The following is an 11,749-nucleotide window of genomic DNA, read 5'->3' on the forward strand; positions in this document are numbered from 1 at the left end:
ATATTTCTATATCAGTCCAAAACATCTTTGCATAGAGCCTGTTTACAATGAAAAGTATACTTTTTTTTGCTACATATTTTAGTACTGTACTGTCTTATATAAAAACTATATAAACAAAAAACAGTGAGCACTTTATTTATTAAATACAGGAAAAGGAACAAATGAAAGAAAAAAATATTTATAATATGTAAAAAATAAATAAATCAAATAAAAGTATTTTAAAAAAAAAACAATTATTACAAAAATGCGCAATCAGAAAGAAAAATGCCATATTTTACAATTAATTTTATTTGATTTGATTATTATTTATTGCAAAACAGATATCCACAAATGGGTTACAGTGAAAAAAAAAGACAGTAATTAAAATACTTATCCTTCAATTATATTAAACTCTTTTGCCAATTAAATAGGATATTTAGATGTGTTATTATTATTACATTTAAGAGACTCAATAAACAAAAGGATATCAGTTAAAAAAAATTAAAACATTGTTTAAATTAACTAATTTTGCTATAGTTTTTAGTTATTATGGTACTGTACTGTTTTAAATAAAAACTATATAAACAAAGAACTGTGAGTGATGCATTAAATAAATACAGGAAAGTAAGAAATAAAAAGGCCAAAGTATAAAAAAAGAAAAAAAGAAAATCATTTATAATATGTCAAAACATTTATAAATAAAATAAAACCATTAAACAAAATTAAAAAAAAGCGCAATCAGAAAGAAAAATAAGGTCATATTTTACTTTTTTGAAATTTTTATTATTGTTTTATTATTTTTTATTTTTGCTGAACACCACATAAAGAGTAAGGGTTACGGTGGGAGGGGGGTGGGGGGGGGACAGCAATTCAAATAATTATCCTTCAATTATATTCAACTCTTTTACAAATTAAATAGTATATTTAGATTTGTTATTATTATTACATTTAAGAAACTCAATAAACAAAAGGAAATCAGTTTTAAAAAAAAAATGCGCGAGAGAGGTGTGGCCAAACGTCGTGTCATCCGTGACGTCACGGTAAACATTCAACGCGGAAATGCGCGAGGACGCACAGATTGAACTATATAAACATTGCGATTTGTGCGATTCGCTAATTCAGTTTACCGAGGAAAAAAATGTGGAAAGTCTGTCCGACACTCAGTAACCAAACATCAGTTCAGTTTTAAAGAACAGTTATATTAACAAATATTTGAAACAATGACTAATGCCAATTTACAGGTAAGAGATGTTTGACACTAATTTGACTTTTTCTCAAAGTATTATTGATATTGTGTGTATTGTTTATAATGTGTATTCAGTTCTATACTCTAGTTAAATGTGTACAATATAAAGTATATTCTGAACGCAAGAGGTTTGGGGCTGTATGTTGGCTTGACAGGTACAATATGAACTGTTTATTATATTTATAAGGGGGTTTTACTTGTGTTACACAAGTGTCATAATAACTTAATATCCCTGAACTTTCTGGTACATGTTAAAACCTTTTAGCTGTTATCAGGTGTGCATTCAGACTGGTCTCAAACTGGTCAAACCAGTTATCCGCACATTACACCACACTATAGCATAGTTTTATGTAACTTCAACATTCAGCAGATAAGTCTGCCTGTCTAACAGAGTTTTTAATATGAATTCAAGACTTTAATGATATTTATACTGACCTTTTAGTTTAAAAGACTTGTAAAAAAAAAAAGTAGATCTGACCACGTATAGGAGACATACCTGTTTCGGATTGTATTTGTGATGCAGGTGTCTTATCTGTTGTCTCATCTATCTTTTTCTTTTTGTCTTCACAATAGAAAGCCATTGACTTGGCCAGCAGAGCCTCAGATGAAGACAAGGCGAAAAACTACAAGGAAGCTCTGCGCCTCTATCAACATGCAATCCAGTATTTTCTACATGTGGTGAAGTGTAAGCATCCAAACAGGTTGTACTTACCAGATGCAACTGCACAGTGTAAACACAAATTTACATAGTCTAAATACATCAACACCTGTTAAAGGAATATTCCGGGTTCAATACAAGTTAAGCTCAGTTGACAGCATTTGTGGCATAATGTTGATTACCAACATCCCTCCTTTTCTTTAAAAGAAGCAAAAATCAAAGTTACTGTGAGTCAAAATAAATTTTTGTTGTAATCAGTATTATGCCACAAATGTTGCAGACTGAGTTTAACTTGTATTGAGCCCCAAATATTCCTTTAAAATATCAGCCAATTACACCAGCTACCTATTTTAATGTTAAACTGTATGCACTATATGTACTCTACATAGTGTAATCTACATACTGGCACATGAAATCCAATTTGATATGAAATTAATCGATGTAATTGTCCATGCTCAAAGTAGTGACTCAACCTAAATATTAATAGATCATTTTAATAGATGTTCGAACTATTTTAACCAGTATTTCAACTAATGGTTGCACCATTAACTAGCAGTGGACTGATGCTGATACTGATTTGTAGAAAGCAAAGTAATATAATATAATATAAAGTAATATAATGGTGAAAAAATTATATATATATATATATATATATATATATATATATATATATATATATATATATTCTGCCTTTAGGTTTTGGAGCTGACACTAGTCTTAACGATCACTTCGGTTAATCTGCTAATTGACTGGTTAATGGGCCTGGAAACAACCATATCTTATACTAAGCAGTTTAACAAATACAACAACATATACATGAACTAGTGATGAAACATGTTTCATCTTGGATGTGTTGTGGTGCAGATGAAGCTCAGGGAGAAAAAGCCAAGCAGAGCATCAGAGCAAAGTGTGCTGACTATCTGGACAGAGCAGAGCAGCTAAAGCAGTATCTGAAGATGAAAGAGAACACACCACCATCCAAACCTGTGAAAGTTCCCCAGTCTGATGATAAAGGGTGAGAGACAGATTCCTATTGTGTCAGCTAATAAACATTCTGTAAGATCACAAAGTCTGAATACACAACCAATTACTGTAACATTTTGTTTTTTACAGGAATGACAGTGATAATGGCGATTCAGAGAAAAAGAAATTCCAAAATCAACTCCAAGGTTTCTGTTTTGTTGTTTGTGTGGTTTTTTGGTCTCTTACCCCAAAGCACCTGATGGATATAACTTTAAGTTATAGTATGAACTACAAGTGAGAAACTTGGATTTTCATATTTAATAGGTGCCATTGTCATGGAGAAACCCAACATTAAATGGGATGATGTTGCTGGTTTAGAGGGAGCGAAAGAGGCCCTTAAAGAAGCTGTCATCCTGCCAATTAAATTCCCCCATCTTTTCACAGGTATGATTGGACTTTTCAAGCTTGTCTTCCTGTTACATCTAGGCTTGTGTAGTTCTCCTCTGAGGGTGCCTTGTCTTGATTATTTTTCCCAATAGGGAAACGGACTCCATGGAGGGGGATTTTACTCTTTGGCCCTCCAGGTACAGGAAAGTCCTATCTGGCTAAAGCAGTGGCTACTGAGGCCAACAACTCCACCTTCTTCTCCATTTCTTCATCAGACCTGGTGTCCAAGTGGCTGGGAGAGAGCGAGAAGTAAGATATGGCTTAAAGGGATAGTTCTCCCAAAAATGAAAATTCTCTCATCATTTAGTCACCTTCATGCCATCCTTGATGTGTATGACTTTCTTTCTTATGCTGAACACAAACGAAGATTTTTAGAAGAATATCACCAGGGTCCAAAACTTTGAAGCTCAAAAAGCACATAAAGGCAGCATAAAAGTAAGCCATATGACTCCAGTGGTAAAATCCATGTCTTCAGAAGTGATATGATAGGTGTGGGTGAGGAACAGATCAATAATAAAATGTTTTTTTTTTACTAAGAATCTACTTTCAAATTGCCATCCTATGTGCGTTCACGAGACGGATGAGTTCTTCTGTTTTTTGCCGATTCTCATTCTTCATGCATATCGCCAGCTAATGGGCAGGGAGGAGAAAGAAAAAAAGGGAGGGTAAAGGAAAGGAAAATAATAAATAAAATGTATTTGCACAACAGCCCAGAAAGTGGCGATATGCACGAAGAATGCCAATCGCTAAAAACAAAAGAAGAACGCGCATAGGAGGGCTAATTGAAAGTATATTTTATAGTAAAAAAAATAAAAGGGCTTAAATATTGATCTGTTTCTCACCCACACCTATCATATCGCTTCTGAAGTCATGGATTAAACCACTGGAGTTCTATGGATTACTTTTATGATTCCTTTAGGGGCTTTTTTGAGCTTCAGAGTTCTAGCCACCATTCATTTGCATTTGTGTGGACCTACAGAGCAGAAATATTATATAAAACATCTTTGTTTGTGTTCAGCAGAAGAAAGAAAGTCATACACATCTGGGATGGAATGAGGGTGAGTAAATGATGAAAGAATTTTCATTTTTGGGTGAACTATCCCTTTAAGGGGCTGTTGAAACTGAATGTGTTCTTGCGTTAAAAAAAAGCTAGATGCAACGCAACAAATATAACGAGAGGTGCTTTTAAAAGTTGACATTCTAATTTGACATGACCTCTTCGTGAGACGCTAAAAACTGTGAGATGTGGCACAACTGTCAAAGACATTTGTTTAGCGCGTTTACATAGGAAAACCAATGCAAAAACGTGTTTGCTGTAAACAGCCCCTCATGCTAACATTCTAGTGGAGTTAAAATGCACCTGCTTTGTGGGAATGTGTTCTATGTTAATCAAGGGTGGTTAAGTTGGTAAGATGTTGGATGTTCATGATTCCATAAATCCAGATTACTAATGATATTGTCATCTTTAGGTTGGTGAAGAATCTGTTCAGCTTGGCTCGGGAGAATAAGCCGTCCATTATATTCATTGACGAGATTGACTCAATGTGCGGCTCGAGAAACGAGAACGAGAGTGAAGCAGCCCGCAGGATCAAGACGGAGTTTCTGGTCCAGATGCAAGGTAAACAGCACAGAAATAGAACAATAAGGTAAAATGGCAATTATAATGAAACATGGCGCCTGGAAAATGGGCGGGGCTTAGTAGCCCAAGTGTTGTCTCTGATTGGTCAGATATGATGGTTATTAAAGTCTCTCAGTGTCATTAATCAGGTGTAAATTATTGTCCAGACTGCTGCTGAGATTACTGCTGATCAACTTTTTACTTTTCTCAGCGCTCGTCAGGATGAACCAATTTGTGATTACTGGAAAAGGATCCTCGTTTTTACTTCTTGAGTGTACAGATATCTCCAATAAGACAAAAACGTCCTAAGAGTTGAGGATTTTGCTTTCTGGAGCATACTTCCGCTCCATAAAAAACATATTTTGGCCCGAAGGAAATAGTTATCAGCTTACATTTGCTGCCCAATGGTAAATAATGAGCCAGATGCTAGCATTAGCTTAGCGCTTAGCAAAGTAGCAAGGCAAAAGTTTAGTGTTTTGTGTACTGAGTTGTCAGAATCTCATTCATCGTTCTCACAGGCGTTGGGAATGACAACGAAGGAATTCTGGTTCTTGGAGCAACCAACATACCCTGGACACTTGATTCTGCCATTAGAAGAAGGTATGTGAGTTTTCATGCTAACTGACTTGAAGTTCAGAGTGATGTCTTTAGATTTCTTGATTGGCATTTGTTTATTATTTTTATCATTTAGGTTCGAGAAACGCATCTACATCCCTCTTCCTGAGCAGCACGCTCGCACCTCTATGTTTAAGCTCCACCTTGGCTCCACTCCCAGTAGTCTTAACGAAGCTGATTTCATCACACTCGGGAAGAAGACCGATGGCTACTCGGGTGCTGACATTAGCATCATAGTTCGGGACGCCCTCATGCAGCCCATTCGCAAAGTTCAGTCTGCTACTCACTTTAAAAAGGTACGAAATCTATCAGTGTGGTTAAATACGGGAATTTTACGGTATTACTGTAAATAACTGTTATACAGTGATTTGTTTGGTTTTTACTTTAAATCAGAATTAAAGGCTGTAAAACAAATACAACCATGGAGCATAAATTCATTTTCATATTTTTACTATTTCTACAGTACATTAGAGGTAGACCGATATATCGGTTTTAAACATTAATCGGTGCCGATAGTTGCTTTTTGGAAATAAATCTATGCCAATAGTTGCCGATAGTTTTTAAATATTTTTTATTATTCCTCTGTGTTTCTCTGTGACCGGCACTATTTTGATTAGATAATCAAGTTATCTAAATTGAAGGCATACAAAGAAAAATGAGACCATATGAAAGCGTGCCCCGTCAGCACACTGTGAATAATAATAAACCTTATTTCTCATTATAAAACGATTAGTTCCGGTCCTGGATGCTGATTGGTCAACAGCCGTGCTTTATTCATGATAAAGCACAGCTCTGACCTCTTCACGAAACTTCTATTTGTATCACTCCACAGCACCTATAGCTGACAGTTATTATTGTTGCCTAGCAACATTCTGTTTACTGTTTACTGTCAGGGACTATATTTTCTAGCGGAGAGATGTTATTTAACGATTTAACTTACTAAACAGAATGTTTTAATGAACATTTGTGTCCTTAATATTTTTATTATGTGGTAACCGTTTTATAAAAGCAGTAATGCACTGGAGGCCGAGCCATATTGTGAATATAGTCACGACATTCATAATATAGCACAGCCTGTCATGCCTTATTGCTTAAATAGAGCATTGTAACAGAGACAAGTCTCTGTCATTTCAAAATGAGAGCCCTTTATGTGTTTCATGCTTGTTTGTAGTTAAAAGTCCCATATTATGCACCAAAACGTCATTTTTTTGGTCGAATAATAAACTGCATTTGGGATTTTATTCATTTTGGAATATTTTAGTCTCTATATCTGTGTCCGTTATAGAAAGACTAAGAAAATGTTTTAACATTCTTTCAATCAAATTTAAAAACTATCGGCCAATTAATCGGTTATCGGCATTTTCCACCACCTTAGTAATCCACTATCGGTTGACCTATAATATACAGTATTTTACAGTAATAAGAAAGAGATTTTTTGCATTACATTAATGAGATTTTGGAGGGAAAATGAGAATGGGAAAATTCTGAGAATAATGTAAAAAAAAAATGCAAAAACTCTCTCTGGTCTTATAAATAGGCTTCATTTTTTTTTAATACAAAATATAATTTAATGTTTCTTTCTTTTGATTTTTGGGTGAAGTTTGACCCAGATTTGTTCTTGACAGTTTTCAAAAGATTCACCCTTATATCCATTTTAACAGGTCAAAGGAAAAGCATGGAACAACCCTGATGTCATTGTAGATGACCTCTTGACCCCCTGCTCTCCGAACGACCCCAATGCGATACAGATAACCTGGGTAAATGTGGCGAGCGACAAACTCCTAGAGCCAATAGTTAGCTTGGTAAGTATGCAATAGGAAAAGCAGTGCTTGATTGAAATGGGGTTCCCATGGTCATGAAAAAATAAATAAATATCAGGACAGTTTTGAAATTGTGATTTCCAGGCCTGGAAAAGTCATGGAAATTAATGAAATCTCTTAAAAGTCATGGAAATTTCTATAGTGAATATAATTTTTTTTTTTAAGACTGCTTGATATATTGGTACCACATTGGTTATAAACCGATATAAATTTTTTTTTTTTTCGGTATCGGTCGATATTGGATATTTATCGGCCTTTAATGGATATTAAATTATAGACAGTCTGTATAATATTATAAATTCTGAATCTGAGGACTGAATATCATTGTCCCATGTCTGCCAAACATGTTGAGTGGTCCAAACATTATCTGCTGCCTGAAACAGAACTTTTGAGGATTTTAGAATTTAATACACTTGGCTACATAGAAAGCTATAGGATGCTCCCTGCTTAGTGAATAACTTAACCTCCAGTGTGCTGTCTGTCTGCACTGGTCTCAGAACAGTTTGAAATGCACCTTATTTTCATAAAGCCTCTGCAAGTAATATTTTTCATTTTTTGGATGAACCCATTGATTCTCAGTGTGAAAATGCACAGTAAAAATATAGGAATGCATTAACTAATGTTAATGAATAGAATCGTATTGCACAGTGATAACAAAATATAACAAAATGTATATTGTCGCAAGTTCGAATCCAGGAGTGACTCTAGTCAGGCTTCCTGAGCAACCAATTGGCCCAGTTGCTAGGGTGGGTAGAGTCACATGAGGTAACCTCCTCGTGGTCGCTATAATGTGGTTCTTGCTCTCGGTCGGGTGCGTGGTGAGTTGTGCGTGGATGCCACGGAGAATAGCGTGAGCCTCCACACGCGCTAGGTCTCCACGGTAAAACGCTCAACAAGCCACGCAATAAGATGTGCGGATTGATGGTCTCAGACGCAGAGGCAACTGAGATTCATCCTCCGCCACCCAGACTGAGGCAAGTCAATTGGAAATGGGCATTCCAAATTGGGGAGAAAAGGGGAGAACCCCCCCCCCCCTCCAAAAAAAACATTTATATTAAAATTAAGCTAAATGACCCACAGATGTGTTAGAGTTGAAAGTTATTGAAAATAACTAACATATTTTTTCTACTCTTGAGGAAATCCAGTACCAGTTCATACTCTATGAAATAGTCCTCTATTCCTCAAATCATGAATGACTGGAAAATTAATGAAAATTAATCGCTATAAAGGGACCCAAATTTAAAGCCAAAACTTTTAGAGCTAAGTAACAGCCGCTGCTGATTTAATACATTTGCTTTAATTGATCCCTGTTGTATGTTTGTGTGCTCTCAGGAGGACATGTTAAGGTCGCTTGAGAAAACCAAGCCCACCGTTAATGAGGAGGATCTGGAGAAACTGAAGAAGTTCACAGAGGACTTTGGCCAGGAGGGCTAAACCAAGAGAATTGATTTTAAGTAATTGGAAATTATATTAATTCCTCATAACTGTGGCATTTATTTATATTTTGTCAATTAATGTGTTTACTATGCCACAAAACAGGGGTGTTGCTTAGTTTTTGTTTGTTTTCCCAGATTATTCAACCAAGCTGCGTCTGCATCTTTTGTTTGTGTTTTGTTTTTAAATCACACTGGTCGATCTTTGACCCTGTATTAATATCCTGAACATAAGCGATTTAATGGTTATGATTTCAGGAATGATTTGGCATCAGATATTTTTAACAAGACTTTTGAAAAGGCTGTCAATGCAACTTTTTGTATTTGTATGTTTGTTAGTTACTTAAATGCTTGTGCCTTAATAGCTGGTCTGTTTTTACATTGTTAAATAAAAAGACCAACTATTAAATAAATGCATAAATAAATAAAGTTTAGGACCAAAATGAAAGATGTTCGGTGGGCAGCGATAAAGTGTTTACAAACTATATGTGCGTTTGGTAATGGATCTTTTCTTTGTAAACTCTTTGAAGAGTGTTTATTTTTCTACTTTGATGTTTTCCTACTTTCATCTGTAAATACAATTTACAAACTCTCTCTGGATGTTTTTTGTTGTCGTTGTTTTTTTACATTGTTTTTATTTCTTTTTCTGTTTTTCACGTAATGGCTGCGAACTTTGATCAAACAGCAGTTTGACAGGTGTTTAAGCTGACATCTAATATATGGTTTATTCGGAGCCTGGGTAGCTCAGCGAGTACAGACCCTGACTACCACCCCTGGAGTCACGAGTTCGAATGCAGGGCATGCTGAGTGACTCCAGTCAGGTCTCCTAAGCAACCAAATTGGCCTGGTTGCTAGGGAGGGTAGAGTCACATTGGGTTAACCTCCTCGTGGTTGCTATAATGTGGTTCTCACTCTCGGTGGGGCGTGTGGTGAGTTGTGCGTGGATGCCGCGGAGAATAGCGTGAAGCCTCCACACGCACTACGTCTCCACGGTAATGCAGTCAACAAGCCACGTGATAAGATGCACGGGTTGACAGTCTCAGATGTGGAGGCAACTGAGATTCGTCCTCCGCCACCCAGATTGAGGCGAGTCACTACACCACCACAAGGACTTAGAGCGCATTGGGAATTGGGCATGCCAAATTGGGGAGAAAAAAAAATAGTTTATTTATGTCTATACTTGTCATAGAGCTGTTCAGCTTGTAGTCCAAAAACCCGGAAGAGAATTTTCCGTGGGTTCCCTCTGGATTTTCCTATGGGGTTTTATAATGGGGTTTTTGAATTTATCAGAAATGTAAGGTCTTTGGTAAACATTACTTGACGATACGTGGACGTTTTTTTTTTACAACATAAATTACACACATTCATACCTCAAACGTGAATTTTTAAGCCATATTGAATTACATACTTTAAAAAAATAATAATAATTTAACGCGGCATCTTCAAAATTCACGTTTGAGGTATGACTGTGTAATTTATGTTGTAGAACAAAACGTCCACGTATCGTCAAGTAATATTTACCACGGACCTTATATTTCTCATAAGTTCAAAAACTCCATTATAAAAACCCATAGGAAAATTCCGAGGGAACCCATGGCAAATTAACTTATGGGTTTGCCCACAAATTGACGTCACGGGCTGCTGAAAAGCTACATTCAAGTCACGATCGGTAACGAGACGTGAAAACAAATGGCGGGTAGTGCTGATGCGCTGCTTGAATATGCGAAAGCGCGAATGAGATTTGAGAGCTATGGCGGAAAGGAAGATTTTCTGTGAATAAAAACTTAAATATCAGTCTCTTGCTCACATAAACCAATTGTTTTGCTTCACAAGATTTGGAATATTGCGCACTAATCATAGTTTGCACAACTACTTTTGTGTCCCACAGAAGAAAGTTAATCATACAGGTTTGGAACAACATGAAGGTGAGTAAATGATTACAGAATTTTCCTTTTTGAGTTAACTATCCCTTTAAATATTCATTCTGTGTGTCCTTTTGCCCTCTAAATTTTCTTCATGCAGATCCAAGTACATAAAATGTTGTATGTTTGTGTCTTGACAACACACGCCATTGGCCAGCACATAGTCAAGGTATGTGTTAAGGCTCTAATATTGGTATAAATGTGTAACTGTTAGCAAAAGACACGACTGTTATTTAAAGATACTTGGAGCTTGAATTTTCTACTGAGGTCTGGTAACCTACAGTAGTTTGCGACAATGTCTTTACAAAGTACCGTCACCCACATTAAACTTGATAACAACTGGCATGTTGCTGAAAGTTATTATTTGGTTCTGAATTCTGACACTGATGGTACAACCAATTATGACCCGAGAAGATCTAAAAAAACTGAATAATAAAGCCTTCTAAAAGATTCGGTGCGCTTGAGAATTTTGAGCGCGATGCACTCAAACGTTTTGCCGCTAAAATACGAGACGTCCGTATCAATGTCTTTTAAAGGGATAGTTCACCCAAAAATGAAAATGCTCTCATCAATTACTCACCCTCATGAAATTCCAGATGTGTATGACTTGCTTTCTTCTGCTGAACACAAACAAAGATTTATAGACGAATATCTCAGCTCTGAAGGTCCATACAATGCAAGTGAATGGTGACCAGAAATTTAAAGCTTTAAAAAGCACATAAAGGCAGCATAAAAGTAATCCATATGACTCCAGTGGTTATTACACATCCTAGTGCTTGACGCATGCACATGGTGCTAGATGGCACTATGAGGTATAATCGAGCTTGAAATGATTGTGCCTAAATACTGCAACAGCTAAATGTACAGTGAAAAAAGGGGTTACGTTTTGGTCTGTTCGCACCCAAAACCGATTAGATCGCTTCAGAAGACATAGATTTAACCACTGTAGTCATATAGATTACTTTTATGCTGACTTTACAGTATGTGCAAAGTTCTGGTCACCATTTACTTGCATTGTATGGACCTACAGAGCTGAAATATTCTTCTA

General features: G+C 36.1%; 1 protein-coding gene across 1 annotated transcript; it reads left to right on the plus strand.

The window, feature by feature from the left end:
• Positions 1-1,005: 1,005 nt before the first annotated feature.
• LOC127438487 (vacuolar protein sorting-associated protein 4B-like) lies at positions 1,006-9,371 on the plus strand. Its single transcript, XM_051694112.1, has 11 exons — positions 1,006-1,220; positions 1,799-1,910; positions 2,748-2,898; positions 2,997-3,052; positions 3,171-3,290; positions 3,386-3,542; positions 4,763-4,911; positions 5,430-5,511; positions 5,603-5,822; positions 7,188-7,328; positions 8,679-9,371. The coding sequence occupies exons 1-11, from the start codon at positions 1,200-1,202 to the stop codon at positions 8,778-8,780; spliced, it is 1,311 nt and encodes a 436-aa protein (XP_051550072.1). The 5' UTR covers positions 1,006-1,199; the 3' UTR covers positions 8,781-9,371.
• Positions 9,372-11,749: the final 2,378 nt, after the last annotated feature.

The sequence above is a fragment of the Myxocyprinus asiaticus genome, chromosome 49 (genome assembly GCF_019703515.2).
Source record: "Myxocyprinus asiaticus isolate MX2 ecotype Aquarium Trade chromosome 49, UBuf_Myxa_2, whole genome shotgun sequence".
Classification (NCBI taxonomy): Eukaryota; Metazoa; Chordata; class Actinopteri; order Cypriniformes; family Catostomidae; genus Myxocyprinus; species Myxocyprinus asiaticus.

What these genes read in the sequence shown, in the direction of transcription:
- LOC127438487 (XM_051694112.1), top strand. Translation starts at nt 1,200, where the DNA reads ATGACTAATGCCAATTTACAG. An exon ending in TTTTCTACATGTGGTGAAGT is followed by an intron (nt 1,911 to 2,747) that starts GTAAGCATCCAA and finishes GTTGTGGTGCAG; the next exon opens with ATGAAGCTCAGGGAGAAAAA. An exon ending in TGGCTGGGAGAGAGCGAGAA is followed by an intron (nt 3,543 to 4,762) that starts GTAAGATATGGC and finishes TGTCATCTTTAG; the next exon opens with GTTGGTGAAGAATCTGTTCA.